Raw genomic sequence first — 18,834 nt, 5'->3', positions numbered from 1 at the left:
TTTTTTTAAATCTGGTTAGTCCTAGTCCACAAAATCGTACCAGAGTATCCCCTAATCTCAGAACTCCATCCAACCCTTTCCCACACTAACTGGCTCTTGGTCTCTTCCAGTTACCACGTGCCTTTTCACATTCCTTCCTTCTAATCCCAGTTTCCATTCACAACTACTAATCCTTCTCTAAATATTCTGTCGGCTGTAGTTTCCCGACAGGAATTACTGAACTCAAACATTCCATCCTTTGATCTCAGAGCTGTACTTTTTGTCCACTGTGTATTCAAGACAGAAGGTACACTTTCTCCTAAGTAACTGTGGTACCTTGGTAATACCAAAGGCAAACCATGCTCACAGCTCCATTTCCCAGCCAAAACATAGCAAGCAGAAGCAATTAGAAAAAAAACTAAGTTCCTCAAGCCCCACAAAGACAGTATTGGTTTATTTGTCTTGGTGCCTATTACCTTGCTCAGTGATTTAAAAAAATTAATCGCTTCACTGAATGCATGCAAATGTAAGGCTTGTCTTTCCAAACATTTACAATTTGGCAATGTTTAAATATAGAAAAGCCACATCTCAAATGGTAAATCTCAAGTTCCTGTTCAAAATGATAACAGTTCAGAGCAATCCAAATAGAGGCATCCAGAAATTGTTTTTAATTGGTCGACATGTTAGTATTTTATTCAAGACTCATTTTTGGAAACAACTGGGATAACTTTGCTGAACCCCTCCAAAATAAATTCTGCTTGACAGCAAGTAACTAACATGGCAAATTTCAGCTGAAGCAGTTGAGTTTTGGCAAGGCTCTATACAGCTGAAAAGGGATTTGATAACCAGCAGAATTCAGTATCTCAGTGATTCAGCCTTGCCATCAATCCAGACAATAGCAAACAAAATAAGTATATATAACGTGAGTAAAGACTGTAAATAAATGAAATAAAGATATAGATAGACAAAACCTTGAAGAGGGAATGTGGATATTCTTGTGTTAGTGTTTTGAGGGTTGCCAGTGATTCCTCAAAGTTTTAGGCTCAAAAAAAATTTTTGTTTGTTATTTATAATGATTACACAGAACACAAAAGCTAATCAAAGCTCTCCTTCACATGTTCTGTGATTGAGGATTTCTCTCGTGCTTAATTCTGTTGCTTATTTGAAACGTATAAAAAACCATTTTCCCTTACCTGAATTTAAGCTTAGACAGACACTTTGAGCTCTGCTTGGATTTACAGACATGTCAGATTGTCAATAAAACCAACCTGAAACATCATCTTAGCTGACACACACAATTGACCAACCTCAGATCATTACTCCAGCCCGTATTTTTCTAATCTATGTAGGCTTTTTCCTTCCTCTGTTTCTGAGGATTACAAGCAACACGAGCTTAACAATGTTAACATCTAGAAGAATGACAAAATTTCATGTCTTTCCTCTGCATCAGAGAACACAAGCTGGGTTAATGTAGTAACAGAGTTAAGCTAGGATAAAGTCACTAGCTGAAACTACAAGTGTTGACATATGCAGAATGCACAATATACAGTACACCCCAAAACCAGTCTCCTTTCTTCCTAACTAAAATCCACCTCGTTTTCTTTACTGCTTGAATTTCAGACCTGAATGTAAAGATAACAAATTAAATATTTTTATTCTCTCTTCCTCGGGGAACTCAGTGTTTACTCCCTCTCTCATTCCCAAGCTGACAAAGAAGGAAAAAAAATGGACAATTGAAAGTGCTCATTTTCCAATCACAGTATTTTAAAGATTGCTTTCTATCTTTAAATGTGGTGCTCTTCTTTCTAGTGTTTCCTTACTGTCTACTCACCTGAGCCCTGGTCAAATCTAGTTTGGAAAACAGTTTTTGAGACCATGCAGAAACTAGAGACTTCAGCTGAGGATTAATTATGACTCCAAAAATTAGAGCATTAGTCAGTTACCCTCTTCTGATGAACACATATTCTTGAACATAGATGCAAAGTTTGCCTGAGAAAATAAGCGGAGGCAGTTAGAGGAAGAAGTAGTGCTTGACCTATCTGTCCTGAGGAGACATGAAATTCTCTGGGGAGGAGAAAGAATTAGCAACAAGACAGAAACACAGCATGAAAGAGACAGTAAGAAAGCCCACCAGAAAAGAAACAGCTCACAGAAGATATGAAAGGGAAACTTCAGCTTTTATGGAGATGGAAAGAAAGTAAGGAACAAGTAACTCGACCTATCATAGCAGTATGACTTGCATGGTAGAAGGGGCAGTAGCTTGGAATTACACCAGGGCATTCCACTGCATCACATTCTTTACCCCAGTCTCATGGACACATTCATGTCATCCATGAGAATAAGGAGAATGAGAGGCCACACTGGCAGAAAACTGCCTACTGTCACTAGACAGGGATTGGTAAAAAGTCTCAGGATAGTGAAAGCCTCCAGGGCCTTGTGTAAGCACTGAAGACACCACAGCTATGGCAATTTGCAACAACTGACGGTCTGATTCTCTAATTTCTGTTGCCTACCTCAATCTGTGCACACACTTCTAGAAATTACCAGAGTATTTATTTATTTATTTATTTTTCAAATCAATCAATCTTTCCTCTCAAGCAAACCATTAGTGAGGGAGAAACAAAACATCTTTTCTTGAACAGCCTGAATGGAAAATCTACATTGTTTTTCATTGTTCTACTTTCTAGCATGCTTGGTCAAGTTTATCAATTCCTTTGTCACATCCAGGCAGCATAACCTACAACAATAAAAGGTATGGCCAACACCTGAAAAGGAGGCTGACAACTAGCTGATCACTCTCTAACTCAGTAATTACACTGAAATGTTAAGTTGTGCTGAACAAAAGTAGAAGCTGTACTCAGCCTCTTGCTGCTTGGCCAACAACCTCACAAACACACAGCAGAGTAGAAGCAGCTGCTCTATCTCAGCTCAGGTTAATTACTTGCAAGTTTATATCCTGAAATTCAGTCAAGAGATATGCCCCTAAATATGCTTCGAGGTAGTATTTCCTGGAGAAAACTACTTACAGGCATAGGAAATTACTGTGATCTCGTAAGAACTGTGGGAAGTCACAATTCCAGTAGTTTTCATATCATATCAAGTTTAGAGTAAATTTGGATCTATTTGTGCTTTGTAGAGTAAAATAGCTTCTCAGTCATCTTGCACGGTGCACACTCCAGAAATAACAGTAGATATGGATGTCCTTACACTTCAGTTCATTAAAAACTGAAACTTAGAACTAAAGGCAGTCAGAAGCTCACACAAACATTTATAGAGGAGAAGCTACAAAGAAGCATTAGAAACTACCTGATGTAGCTATCTTAACTGGTTGGGCGTGCAGCACTTTCTATTGAGCAAAAAGAATGAAGGAAAAAAAGTTTTCATTCTGCTTTTCAACCAGTCTACCACGTAATAATGAAAAAGCTAGTGTTAGCATAAATAACCTTAAGAAGATGAACAAAGACCAAAATTCTACACTAGTTTTGCCTCACCTGAGAACAGCCTCTAGATTGCATTATTTCCAGGGTCTACCTGTGGCATGGCAGGTATGGAGAAAATAGTCAAAAATCACAGCTTCTTTTTAAGGCTCTTCCATAATGGGATGGCTTTTAGCTGAAAGACCCCAGTGGAACTCCATCTTATGAATCCATCTCTTGCTTTTTATTTATGTGATCCCTCATTCAGAAACCATAAATACTTCAAAAACAGTTGTGATGCTTTTCTATGGCATTGGGTGTGGGTCACAGTTTGAAAGAGGTCCAATAGTCAAGGCAGGCAAGGTGCATCAGACTTCTACATGCAGGAAGAAGAGTTCTAAGCCATGTACCTAGCCTAAGTCTTAAGTTTGTCTGAGATGGGACAAAATGGTGCTTATTGACAGAATGATGGCTCATGACTCATGACTGACTAGCAAAGCCCATGTCTGTGCCCTCCCTTGACAGCAACTGTCACTCACTGACAAAGAGGTCCCAAATCACACATCTTCTGTCTGCCTTCCTACCCTCTCGAATAGCAGAAGATAGGAGTGTTGGTTTTTTTCAACTTCTAGGCAGAACACATCTTTGTCTCCTAAAGCCAGACCTCACAAGAGATTTCAAGGTTTAGTTAAGAATAGATTCTTTGTAAAGGTCACAAAGAAATTTTTGCTAGTGAAAAATACTGCTATCTGCTTTATGAACAAAATCATTAGATGAGATCATACTCTTCCCGTGCTTTGTGCTGTCTGCCAGCAATTAGTCTGCTGACTGCTAGACCAAGCGATAGCTGCTTTGAGATGTCAAACAGCCTTGAATCCAGCTGCCTCATTATCTGTCTCAACTTTCTTCTCTTTGTGGGCTCAGGCTGCTGGTTATCAGAGGGGCAAGTGGGATATTTGGATCTGGATATCAGGTTCTCATCTTTGCTGTATAAACCAGTGTGGGGACAAATGCATCCCCATCATGCTGCCCAAACATAACTGGAGCTCTACTATTACACAGGAGCAGCAACATCACCATCTTTTCTCAAAGGTACCACACCTGATATTCTACACTACCCTGAGCATTAATCCAGTGAAACCTAAGGCCAGAAGACTAAACCTATCTTCAGCCTGTATTTAACCTCTCCCCTCCCATTCCCATAATTACTTTTTTTACTTCCCTTCTTAAATGTAGCCAGAAACTCTGCAGCATCTATAGCTGCAGAGCTGTATCAGACATTCCTTCACCTGAACTCAATGGGAAGTACAAGTTTCAGAAGCTCTGTCATTTGGTTTGAAAATAAAATATTGAAATTAAGTCATTTCCCATATACTGTGGTGATATTGTGCAGGCAGAGCAGTGAAGGATGCAGTCTCCAGGTCACGTATTGCCCAGCCCTATGCCCACACACTGAAATGGGGAAAGACTGACGTAATTGCAATAGATACAATGATCCTTCCTCTCCAATTTGTCTCCCACTCTATAAGAGGGTTATGATAAAATTAGCAGCTTATGGACTGTCACTAAAGCAAGGCACATTCTGCAGTGTGTGGTGGAAAGAATGGAGGGGTGAGGGGAATGGACTTAATGCCCTCTTTGTACCTAACACCCTTTGGTCTGAATTATACATTTACAATCTCTAAATTGATAAAGTCAGAAAAATAATAATGGAAGGCACTGCCAATTTTAATGAAAACTAAATTATTTTAAGAATACTGAAAAGGACACAGCAGTGCTGTCTGGCTGGAGAAAACAGTGCAGATGTAAAATAGGCAGAATGAACAGAACAAGCCCTTAAAAAAAAAAAAAACAACTACAAAAGTAGAAGAACTGATTGAGGCTAACCTAAACTGTGAACTACAGAAGAAAAAAGTCACACTGCATCAGAAGTTAATGCATCACCACAGTGCAATCAACCTAAAGATGTTCAGGCAAGGGACGCTATTCTACGCTTTATGTCTGAAAGAGTGCTGCAATATATTCTCAGGAAGGAGCACCTCTGAAATAGCTGTGAAATTAGAAGTAGGGTTAAAAAGTCATAAGCAATCCAAAAGGCTAACTCTTCTCCATTGGTTGGGTTTTTGGCATGAGATTTCTAAGATTAGAAACTGTGGATCCGGGACAGTTAGTGCTAGATTGATACAGACAATGAATTCAAAAGTCTTACAATGAAGTATTCTTTTCCTGGATATAAGCCTGGATTTTAATTAGTTTGTGCTAATGAATACATTTGCACACGTCCATTCCTTATTGGCAGCATTTAGAGGAGTTGGTAAATTGCTCACTGTGGAGTGACAGTGTTTCACTAACACCTAACGAATAATGAATGCTTTTCTACCTAGAGTCAACCAGCAGTCTCAGGGTTTTTCAGTATAAATTCAAATGAAAAATGATATACTCAAAATACAGTTAGAATACTCATTCATCAACTGCTGTTAAATGATACTGCTATGAGACTCTAGAAGTGCTGAGAGCAGAGTTCCAGTCTCTGCAATACTGACAGTATCTCCCAAAAGTTGCCAAAACACCCTGCCCTATTTTCCACCATGACTCTTGAAATGTCTTTTCCATATCTGACATTATTTAAGTTTCTTCTTTTCTTGAAAATTCCTCGTTGGAAGATATCTATTTTTCTCAGTTCTTCCTATTCCTAACCCAGCGCAGACTGAGGAAAAAATGAACTGAGTGCACTTGACCAAAGCAAATGCTTTCAAATCCAGTATCCTATCTAATGAAGACCTCCTCAAGCCAGGAAATATTCGGATGTTAGACTTCCATACAGAAAATAGCTGGAAGAGGTTGCACAAGGAAGCTAAGTTTGACCAGATCTAACTAAGAACAGATTTGTTTGAGATGGAATTGAGGAGAAATTAGATGCCCACATCCAAACCTGATATACTGAAAAATCCCATGGAGTATCTATTTGATTTCAGAGATGTGCAAGCTCTGTAATATTACCCCCCATAACACTATAATGTGATGGAAAACACAGCAAAGACAGCAGAGTAGCAGAGCTTCAGGCTGCAGCAAGAGAGGATAAGCCCAAGTGCAGCAGCCGTGGATGCAGAAACAAAGGAAAATAGCTGCTCACCTTCAGAAGGCGACAAGCAGAGATCTCCAGGGAAATAGTCTCACCTCCACTGCCAACCGTTAAAAGAGGTATGAGAGGGGATGGATGCTGGCTCCAACCTTTCCAGTCACTCAGGTACATTGCATGCACCTGAGTTCCCCTGGGTTGCCCCTGCCTTCCCACCAGGTGCTCAATCACTGCTTCGGGCTGTTACTTAGCATTTCCATCACACCCACAGATTCCTCAGCCTTGACAGGGTCCAGCAAGTCAGAAGCTATTTTACTGCTAAATCAAATTGAGATCTTCAATCACCTAGCTCTCCAGAGAAGCTCATTCTAATAAGCATCATAGAATGGCTTAGGTTGGAAGAGACCTTACAGATCATCTCGTTCAAACTTCCCTGCAATGGGCAGGGCCATCACCCACCAGATCAGGCTGCCCAGGAACTGGAGAGATGCTTCCCTTTCTCCAGTCACCGGAGACTTCTCCTGTCAGCTATGACTTTTCAAATATGATGGAGTGGCTCATCAACCACATCAGCCAGTTTCTTCAGGACCCTGGGATGCATGTCATTTGGTCCCACAGACTTGTACACAACCAGCCTCATAAGGTAGTCTCAGACTTGCTCTGCTCTTACAGTGGGGAAGATTTTGCCCACCTAATCCCCACCTAGAGATTCAGGCACATGAGAGAAGTGGGAAGCCTGACTGCCAGTGAAGACAGATGCAAAGAATTTATTGAGTACCTCAACCTCCTCCCTGTCTGTTGAAGCCAATGTTCCCTTCTTGTTTATCAAAGGGAGTACACTTTCCCTTTCCTGTCTCTTCTGCCCAATGTATCCAAAGAATCCCTTCTGTTATTTTTTCACATTCCTTGCCGATTTCAGCTCTATCTGCACCTTGGCTTTTCTGAATCCCATTTCTGTATGTCCTATCACATCACAGAAGAATTGTCAATAGAGAGATAAATAGAGCATTAGGTGTCTCATACGTACACATTTACCACCAGAAAAGAGGATTTCCACCCCAAACTTCTAAAGAGGAACAGAATTTACTGTCATTGATTTTACTGGCTCCTGTTCAGCTTAGGAACCCAAGATATAATTGGATGAGAAACCTTCTCTTGCTATGTATGTGGAGCCTAGGAACTTTATATAATGTCCTAAAATCCAATTCTGAGTGTCAAGACTGGAGGTGCACTGATTTACATTGCAGTATCCAGTTCCTTTCTGCAGACTTAACTACCTTGATCCCATAAGGATGTTCAGCTAAGGACCAAACTTTAATCATGTCTGTAACACTCCTGCTGTTCTAAATGCTAGTTGCTTGCAGAAGGTAGCCTGATAATACCAAATTGCAAGCTAATTTTGGAGTATCAAGCTAAGTGTATTAAGGGCTCGGTGCTACAAATTAAAAGCTTGAAAACCATCAGAAAAAAAAAAGATTTTTTTACTGACTTACTAATGGAAAAGGAATTCATAAGAGGAAAAGATTTTTCATTTCATCTAGAAAACCAAGTCTTCTGGAAAAGAAAAACAACAGAACAAAAGCCTGTATATGAAGTAAAGCAGTTAATGTGTAGTTAAAGTGATGTTTCTGTAACAATAAACTCTGGCAACTTTTGTTGTGCATTGACTGTGCTCCCCTTTCATTTTTCATTTCCACTAAATTAGAAAAATCATGCTACTAAGCTACATCCACCTTTTTTTTTGTGGCCTTTTAATCACCTGTTGTTAGAGTCTGTGGACATGGAAAGAGACATCTGTAATTTGTGACAATCTAACTCCAAGGACTTCCAGTGTCAATACGCCACTTCTTGCACCATTTACTCTAATGCTTACAGACTATTGGCAAACTATCCATGATGATATATGGGCAGATTCATTTCAGAGGTACCATTATTAGTTTTACTAGGCCTACCTAGAAACTAGCTGACCTGGGTTCTTCATTTGGGTTCCTATCAGCAGCAAAGCAGAACTGAATGTTCTTCTCAGAGTACTGATGACAGCACTGTTTCATGAGTACACATTTGTGGAAGCAAGCCAGCGCATGTCAGCCATGTACCAGCCAAGACCATGGAAAGAGGTCTTGTCTACCCTGGTGCATAGGCAGGCAGAGCACTGATAATTACAAACTGATCTCCAGAAGAAATACGGTCAAAGGCATAATTTCAGTTCTGCCTTTCCTCAACAACTTGATAGGAACTCCAGCATATTTGTGAGTCATGTGAATGGCAAAACCCACCAGATCAGCATTTGTTTTCCTTAATTTGCAACTGCTTCCCCCACCCCTAATCTTTACAAACGGGCTTCTCAGAAAGGATGAGAGATTGGACCACCTTCCAGGTGCCCAATAGTCACTGAAATGCAAAAGAATTGGACATCTCCCAAATGCCTGGATCCAAAATGCTGCAAGATCAAAGCCACATAGTCGTCATGATCAGAGGGCTGGAGTACCTCTCCTACAAGAACAGGCTGAGAGAGCTGGGGATCTTCAGCCTGGAGAAGAGAAGGCTCCAAGGAGACCTTGTAGCAGCCTTCAATACCTGAAGGGGGCCTACAGGAAAGCTGGGGAGGGTTTTTTCGTAAGGGCAGGTAGTGGCAGGACACTAGTAGATTTAGACTAGATATTAGGAAGAATTTACTTACTGTGAGGGTGGTGAAACACTGAAACAGGTTGCCCAGTGAGGCTGTGAATGCCTTCTCCCTGGAAGCATTCAAGGCCAGGCTGGATGGGGCTTTGAGAAACCTGGTCTAGGGGAAGATATCCCTGCCTATTAAAGAGGGCTGGAACTAGATGATCATAAAGATTCCTTCCAACCCAAACCATTCTATGATTCTCTGATCATTGCTATGGCAAAGCAGCTGATACAAAAAAACCTTACAAAAGAGAAAAGTTGTGGCCATCAGCAAAGGGAAGAAACTAGAAGTCAGAAAAAAAAATAATAGAACAAATTAGAAGACAAGGGCACAGTCAGTGCAAATATCCCCCTACCAAAAGAACAAAACAAACAAACAAAAGACACATACATACACACACACTCACACACACACACAAACACACACACAACAAAAAAAAAAAAAAAAACACCAAAAGACAAATGAATATGCCAGTAGCCTTGTAGGGATCTTGTAGAGGCTCAGGTCTGGGACTTAACAGTTCTGTTAAAGCTCCTTTCTTTCAGGTAATTTCACTACTCCTCTATGTCCAAACTGAGCTTGGTTTATTGACAGTATAAACTTTCCTGAAGTGTATGCACAACAACTCATGCAACAGGACAAAAATAATCTATTAACAACTGAAACTGAATCATCATTAAGCATAATTCATAATTATTTCCTCAGTCTATTTCTAATTGCAGTGCTGCAGGATGGCTGCAGCTCTACTAACTGCTACCTCCTGCAAAAGTTGTGCAAAGGAGCAGACCATATTAGTGGCCATAGGTAAGTATGTACACTTATATACATGTGCTCACTTCTTCATGTTTCAGAAATTGAGCTGAATTTGTATGCATGCAGTTTGAAAATACCACATGTAAGCAGGCATATACACATACGTATCCCAGCTTGTATGCAGGCACTGTGTATACAACAAAGATCTCATAAATTAATCAAGTTATTCTTGTAGCAAGCTGGAAAGAAAGAGATGAAATGAAGCAGGGATTGTTATTGTTATCTCTATTTTTAAATACTTGGAAAGCATTCAGTTACTACAGTGGTGAGGACCATATAAGTACCTAGACAGATTCATTTGTGGCAGGAACACTAAGTGTGAGGGTTTTTCCAACTCAAAGGTGCCAGCTAGCTGGGGGTTTAAGGGACCTCTAAGGGGAGGGGAAAAAAAAAAAAGAGAAAAATATTTTGAAGTCATATTTTTCAGTCCTTTGAAGGACTTCAAAAAGTTGAAACAGTTGCTTATAGTTGTGCTGTTTTTCTTTACATTTTGTTTTTTTGGTTTGTTTTTTTTGTTTGTTTGTTTGTTTTTTTCCCCTGGGAACTTTTGCATATGATTTGCTTTCCTGGTACTCTTTTATCAGACTGGAAACCATTGTTTTCCTCTTAAGTGCAGTTATTTTAAGAGAAAAAACAACAACAACAACAACAGAGTGACACACCAGAAAAGCTGCATAACTAACATTAGGAATCAACAAACACATGGAAACATTGCATGTGCATAATGCAGTATTATTTGCGTGTAGGGATGGACTTATTTGGAAGTCATGAGGGTAGTTGCAAACAATACACAAAATGAAAACTTCCAGGGAAGTCTGAAGACAGGACATTGGCCAGGACTACATGAGCACTGTTGGCTCTGTTCATCACTGAAACTTTTAATAAGATGCTTTAAGACGCTTCTGACTAAACATTTTAAAATGAAAGGTCTTACTCACCAGATGAAATCCAGCAGTAATATACAATATCACACCAGTTGTGCCAGATAACAGAAGAATACAAGCAGCATCTGGGTTCTCAAAACTATTATTTAAAGTTTCAGTCAGGTTTATTCTCTCCTTTAAACTCTAATAGACAGCTTTCCCCAGAAACCAGATGGCCACTGTGCGTGTGTAGACGTGGGGGTAGATGAAGCTCCAGTAAAGAAGGTGTTCAGTTTATCAAAAACATGTAAGTTGTTGCTTTGAAAGTTTTTGTAGTGAGAAAAACATCAGAAGTTGCTGATAAGAAATTTTTTGGTGAACTATCCTCGTTAGCACTCTTCTAAATAAATAAGCACACCACATTTCTCTGGAGAGAACTTAAACTTATCCCTGGCCTCAAGAAATGGAAATTCACCTAGGAGAGGAAATGAAGTTCATGTATAATTCCCCTTTCTTCCTTTCAGCATCCTCTCTAGGGAAGATCCGTGAACAATCTGAGAGCCTTATTATTAAAGGCTAGATCTGTCTTCAGCTGAGACACGCTGGCATTCTGAGGAGACTGCCGGACTCCTTGATACACAGATCAGGAGGGTGAAGGAAGAGATACAGGCCAGAAGAGGACCTGGAACATGTTTGGTTTGGTTCTGGCTAAACTTTTTGTGTGGGTGTCCCCATGAAAGTGCCTAAACTTCAGTGGATTAGGTTGCCTGTACGGTTTTTACCATGAAACCTATCTCAACAGCATAGCTACTCATCCAGAATTACTTGCTTTCTCCCAGCTGTCATTTGAAATGCTCTCAGCTGCAGATCACAGCACTGAGTTCACACAGGATTTTTACACCCTTTTCTGAGCCTGAGCAATCAGTACATGACAAAATACAACTTATGTAACTATGCAAAGGGTTCAAACACTTTTGTATTTAGGCTTTATGAAAGTGTTATATTATTTGATGGGAGCGCAGACATCTAGGAATGTTACTGAAACACAGACTTTCTATTCTGAGATTTGGGGGCTGACGTACAGCAAATAATTCTCACTTCACACTTACCATAGAATGGTTTGGGTTGGAAGGGACCTTTAATATCATCCAGTTCCAACCCCCCTGCTATAGGCAGGGACACCTCCCTCTACACCATGTTGCTCAAAGCCCCATCCAGCCTGGCCTTGAGTGCTTCCAGGGAGGGGGCATCCACAGCTTCGCTGGGCAATCTGTTCCAGCGTTTCACCACTCTCACAGTAAAGAATTTCTTCCTAACTTCTAGTCTAAATCTACCCTCTGCCAGTTTAAAGCCATTTTCCCTCGTCCTGTCACTACCTGCCCTTATGAAAAATCCCTCCCCAGCTTTCATGTAGGCCCCTTTCAGGTACTGAAGGCCGCTACAAGGTTTCCTCGGAGCCTTCCCTTCACCAGGCTGAAGATCCCCAGCTCTTTCAGTCTGTCCTTATAGGGGAGGTTTTCCAATCCTCTGGTCATCTTTGTGGCCTCCTCTGGACCTGCTCCAACAGCTCGATGTCTTTCTTGTGTTGGATACTCCAGAATTGGATGCCGTACTTCAGGTGGGATCTCACAAAAGCAGAGTAGAGGAGCAGAATCACCTCCCTCACCCTGTTGGTTGGTCACACTTCTCTTGATGTAACCCAGGATATGGTTGGCCTTCTGAGCTGTGTCAAGTGCACATTGCTGGCTCGTGCTGAATCTTCCACTTCCTAAATCCCCACCAGAATCAGGTGGGTTTTATGAGATGGAACAAAAATTGGTTCTGGGCATAAACTGAATGAAATGGAGGAGAGAGACATTTGCTGACTAGGAGATCATCTTCTGTAAGGCTCTGCTTTCAAGGGACAAGAATATTTTAGCAGAATACCATAGTGAGGAAAGTGGCAAAACCATTTCCTCCCAACACTCAACAGAATACCCAAGAAAATTCAGTACTACACATAGTTCCAATGGTACCCTTCTCAACTTCTGATTAGTGCTGTGAGGGTGAAATATCAAAGAGAGAGAGAGATCTGCTTCATCTTTTGTCTCACAAGCTACGTTCCGTGGGAAAAACAAAATGCACAAAGCATTACAACGCTACAGCTCAATCACTATCTTTCCCTGTGAGTGAAGAATGTGACCTCTGGATCTGGGCGGACATGGCAAACCCACATTCCATGAGCATATTTAAATATTTACACAAATCAGCCTTATATTTTCCTTTCTTTTTTGAAATCTTTCTCCACAACTTCATTTGTTGGGCTGTTCCCAAAACCAGTGTATTTTTAAATAGTCATTGGAGAATATTAGTGGAAAATTAATTTTGAGTTCTCAAACAAATATTTATATTAAAGTCTATTATAATAACGATCCTGAATTCTAGCCAGGAAATAATGCACTGTTGGATCCAAGCACTCCACATGAAGATGATTATTTACTATGAAGATGATTATTTACCCTGCTGGACCTAGCATTCTACTCTGAATGCAGCAGGCATAGAGTGTGTAATTTACCAAATTCCTTGAGCAGCTGAAGTTGGTGAATGGACAGTTGACCGCATTAAAAGATGCAAAAAAAGGGAAAACTTACTAATGAGAGCTCCATCCCAACATACACAACTCTTTAGAGTTATTGTTAATATTTTTTTTCTAGAAGTATTCAAATTTAAGTCAGTTCAGATGCTTCCATTTTAGATAAGCTCCTGTGCAGAGCCAACCCATGGTGTACAGAAAAAAAGATGAAGAAACCCAGAGTTTTTATCCATTTACAGTTTTCTAAGCACCCAAAGCAAATATCGTGAACTCTCAGGATAAATGCTTGAGAACAGAATAGAAACTGAAAGAAATGGATTCAGTTTCTCAGTGCAACTATCTTCTCCTTACTGCATAGACTGACTCCACCATGACATGCAACTTAATTCAAAAGTGTTCATTTTCTTTTTACTTAGAGATGGGCATTTATAGAATTCATCATGTGAAAAAAAAATGGATTTTATTATTGTTAATATTCATATTGCTGAATGATAGACATAATATTCTGAGATAATGATTACAAATATCAACTAAAAATCACATGCGTTAGATACAGAATAATTAGATCTATTAATAGGAAAAAGGAGTATTGTAAATCTAAAGAAAATAATAGATGGTTCTGACGTAGCTGCTACTATGTTAAATGTGCTAGTATGTAAAGAGTAGATTGCATGGTACCACCTTGCAACATTCAATGCCCACTGAAGTTGTCAGGTACTCTTACAATGACTTCACTAGCCTTTTCCAAGCCACTGATATACCATGATAAAACACTGTAATGCAATAGTTGTTATTCTTTAGGAAGAGATGAATTGTTATCTGCCCTTTTACAGGTCATGATCAAGACCAAACTACAATTTGTTGAAAAGGTCAAGTCAGATAAATGTCATCCTGTGTGGTCACTGAGAGTTTTGCTGTTAACCTTCAACAGCAGTAGAACTTGTTCCAACACAAGCGATTATTCAGTATTTATAATACAGATACACTTTCAAGAATTATTGGCTTGTTGCTGCATAAAGCAAGGAGGATATAGTGGTGTATATTATACAAATACAGTGGAGGTCTGCTAATGTCCAGTACTCTGAAAGTGAAAAAGGACACTAACACTTAGCAGTCTGCAGGAAAATTCAAGGCAGTTGCAGGAAGATACGGCTGATGAATGAAGGTCCCATATATGTACACTCCATTTATCAACATAACCAGTACAGTTTGGGTACAGGATTTTCTTCTCCCATTATCACAAGCTCTGACACACACTGTCACACATCACTGCTCCACACAGTTTTTCTGAAGCTGTCTTTCCCATTGCACATCCCCTTGCGCCAGTGAGTAAGGCTGCTAGAACAAGGCCGCATCAACTCAGTGGAGGATGGGACTGTGCCGGCATTTTGTGTTTTATTATAAAAACCTCCAGCAGAGTTTTTTAACAAGACTAAGAGAGGCTGTTGCTGGGGTGACTAAATATGACTAAGTATATGGTATCACTGCCCAAAGATCTAAAAACACACATTCATTAACAACTACCAAACCTACCACTACTGTAAAAGGAGTCTGCAGATATTTAGTTTCCTTAAATACTTTACAGTAACAGCAACCCCATATACATCTTCAAAGAGGGAGAGTACTATTGTCATAGACATTGGCTTTAGTTTCTCCAGTTATGACTCAGCCTAGAGATGGACCCAAAATTCTCTCTCCACAGACAACTTTACCCACAGCAGTTTCTCCATTATGTGAATCAAAACTGTAACAAGATCTGAGCATCATTATTAATTGTCAGGGCTTGTTCTCAGCCGTTATTCCAGGATTTGTAATCAAGAGCAAGGACAGTGACCAGGCCAGTTCAATTTCTCAAACAGTTTTCATAGTATGACTCTGTATTTTACACTAAAATGAAAGGCGGTTTTGTTTCTTCCTCTCTACTTCCCGTTTCCAACAAGAGGGAAAGTTATTTTGATAGGGAAATGACCATTTGAAGAAGTGGCTGATAAGAGCAGCCACAGTACAAATTTAAGATATGCACATTTTGCAGACTTCTGCAATACACAGTATATTACATTTTGTTTTACAGCACACCCGGTATCCAGAAGAATAAATCACTTTTGCTCAAATTCTAACTACATACAGCTAATAAAGTGCAGACAGACAGACTTTTTCTGCTTCTTTGATTTAGAATTCAGTCTCAGGTTGAAAGTTCTAGTTCTAATTCATTCTCTTGTAAGCATGTGGATTTGGGAGAAAAAAGGGACTGTGTTTTATCTCCCCTGCTGCTGCTCTTTTTTATGTTGGTGACAGGTTTTTTTGGTTATAATTTCATTACAAAAATAATTGATGTTATCTAACTAAGATGAAGTAAGCATTTGCCTGTTTATACCATGCATAAAACTACGCTATAACTAAGCAGAATTGTATATTTGAATTAATTACGCAAGCCAGTCAAAATTCTCCTAGAGGAGAAAAAGAAATTTGCCTCTAAAAAGGCTGCAAAATAAGTAAATCTCAGCTGAATTTGGCAGGACAACTTTATTTGTAAAGAAATTCATAGTAAATGAGCTCAGTTCATAATGTGCTTTAACAGTAAAGAGAAAAACATGCTTTCCATGCTGCCCAAATGGTTGGCATAATTTTGCTTGCTTTCCTTTCCTGTTAACTTCAGGATGCAAATGGCTTTGCTGTCAGGGTACATTTGTTCCCACTAATTCAACAGTATAACAAGCCAAAATATTTATTTCTTTTTTCCATCCTTTAATTTGTGTTTTATCATATTGGGAACATCATCTACTGATTTCATTTACTGTAGCATTATGCAAACAACTCTTATGGGAAAGTCACCTCACTGTAATACGAAAACTAAGCAGAAAAGGACTCAGTCTTTTAGGATATGTTGCCTCAGAGCACCCCATGTTTCTGGGCAGACCAACACAAAGGCCAGAAAATCACTGCTTAAATATCTCATCCCAATAAAACCCTCAACTTTTCAAAGAAGACACTTACATTCTTCTTGATTCTCACTGGAGAAGATGAACTACCAGAACATCTTTTGATTAGAGCTAAATGATCAAACAGAGCAAACAGCGTATTTTTTTTTAGCTCAATCACTCCCCTGTTCATGAAAGTCTACAAAATGATGTTGTCTTATATTTGGGTGAGTCTATAATTAAAGATAATCACAATGTTTTCCTCTGAAAAATATTGCTGATGGTAACAGGATTTTAATTGCATGATTGCTGGTATGCAATGTGCTTCTGCCTCCTATAGGAAATAAAATCAGTTCTCAACTAAATACAAATGTTTTTACTGAAAATTCAGTTGGTTTTCTTCTTCTTTTTTTTTAAAGCAAAAAAAATGGAAAACATTTTCCGGATAGAATTTTTTGCACCTTTCATGGAGTAGGAATTGGCTTCTGCTTGCCCCTTTGTTAGAGGCCAAAAACATAACTTGCCCCTTTGAACAGTGGAGCATGCATTCAGATTCATCCAACTATGCAGAATGCTAAAGTCAGGATCTCATTTGCTATATGGTCACTCTCTATGATTTGCCTATTCACATCCTCTCTCCATCAACTCTCAGATGAGCTCTGTGCAAGTGGTTTCTAACTTTAGTACCTCAGTTATCAGCCTAAAGTTAGGTGGAATTAAAAATTATATTCATGGACAAGTCTTTGTAATTATTTACTTTTGTACACCTTATTCATGTAGCAACTACTTATAATGTTTAATCTTCTCTCTTTTGTTCTTTTCTCACATACCAAACACTATCTTGTCATAGTCTGTGATGATTTCTAATATTTGATTTACATAGTGTGAACTCAGGAGCAAATCTCTACTTAAATACATGGTTTGAATATACAAAGGACACAATGACACAATCCCTTGAAGCCCTTAGAGTTTGTCAAAAACATGCAAAACGTCAGAGGAAAAAAAAACAGAACTGATGCTGTCTGACATCTGTCATTACAGTAAATATCCATATCTATTTAATTGGCTCAATATTCTCCATCAAGAAATATAGCTTACACTTACCATTCTCCCCAGATGTCTTATCTTTTCCATTTGTAGCTCCAGTTCCTTGTCTCTGGTAGAAGAGGGAAAGAAAAAGCAGTTAGAACAAACGTGGATTATCATCTTGGAACTGCTAGCAGTTACAGTTAGATTTCCCTTCAATCTCTTGGATAGTCACTCACCCTTTTACGATGCTGTTTAGAAAAACCAGCAGTCAAAATAGGAACACTTGGTGCCATGTAGGCACAGCTATGTAAATATGCAGGTAATTGTACACTGTTATCACCTGCTAGTGATGGGCAATGTGTAGTCAGGTTAAAACAGTGCAAAAGTACGAGCTACAGTAGGACATTCCCTCGGGTCTCTGCCATGCATCCATCCGTGGGATTCTTTTGACATTGGTCAGATTTTCCATTTTGTCCTCAAACACAGATGGAACTTCCCACTTAAACTCACTTAGTCTAAAGAACACCTTCATGACATTCCATGCAAAATACTGTGAATAAATAGTAAGTGACTTATAGCAAATGCCAGTGCAGCCCAAACAGATATTCACCATGGCAAAGCAGTATTAGTGTGGTTACACTTATATAATTTACTAGCTTAGGAATGGCTACTCAAAAAAAAAAACACAAAAAAAAAACCTATACTGCGTCCCTCAGAGAGAGCATCTCACAGGTGGAATTAAGGTGCTTAATAAACTAAAATTTGGTAAAATTTTGGTAAAATTTGCATTCCTTATGCAAAATTATTCATACTTATATGTATTACTGAAACAGATTAAAAAATCCATCCCCTAGAGCTGTTCATGTGAAAAACCAGGAGTATGAAGTTTACAGTGAATAAATCTAGTTGCATTCAGAGGTAACATATCTTCATGCATCAGGAAAGTTAACAACTGCAGCAGCATTGCAAACCACATGGTTTGCACTAAAAAATGGACAATCATACTCATTCTGTTATGAAAAATTGTACAGGCAAACTTATCCTCAGGTATTTACTGCAGAGCAGCTGATTAAAAACTCCTCTAGTTTCTGTCCTTCATCTCCCACTGTGTTTGCATTCTCAGGGTATTCATGATGTAAGTACAAAACCTTCATGTTTACTCTTAGCTCTCATTATAGAAAGCCAGAGGGAGAAAGAAGTTCTTCAAACCCCTCAGGAGGACAGCAAAAAAGCTACATATGGTCTATCGTGCATCCACATGCCCATGGTGAGGTTTCTCATCTTCCTTCCTCTGGCAGACTTCAGTGCATGACTCTGTTCTGCTGCCTTTGCCTCATCTTACACTGTGCACTGTGCAGTGAGACAGAATCCCTACAGAAAATAACTTTGAGTCTGTAGCTACCATCCCATGCAATGGAAATATATTTTTGTTTCTCCCTGGAGCTTCACAGTCTACAACAGGAAAGAAAACTTTTGGCTAATAATGCCAAAAAA

At 39.3% G+C, this 18,834-nt stretch overlaps 1 protein-coding gene across 2 annotated transcripts in view; it reads right to left on the bottom strand.

The window, feature by feature from the left end:
* The window catches only part of PCP4 (Purkinje cell protein 4), a 52,541-nt gene that overhangs the window by 13,951 nt on the left and 19,756 nt on the right, over window positions 1-18,834 (bottom strand). For both annotated transcript variants that reach the window (XM_003202949.3, XM_010723831.2), the window contains one exon: window positions 17,416-17,467. In XM_003202949.3, the coding sequence (XP_003202997.1) occupies window positions 17,416-17,467 (52 nt within the window). The remainder of the gene's footprint in view (window positions 1-17,415; window positions 17,468-18,834) is intronic.

This window comes from Meleagris gallopavo, chromosome 1, assembly GCF_000146605.3.
Source record: "Meleagris gallopavo isolate NT-WF06-2002-E0010 breed Aviagen turkey brand Nicholas breeding stock chromosome 1, Turkey_5.1, whole genome shotgun sequence".
In the NCBI taxonomy this organism is placed as follows: domain Eukaryota; kingdom Metazoa; phylum Chordata; class Aves; order Galliformes; family Phasianidae; genus Meleagris; species Meleagris gallopavo.
The sequence above is the reverse complement of the archived record's forward strand: the minus strand, read 5'-3'. Positions and strand labels throughout refer to the sequence as shown.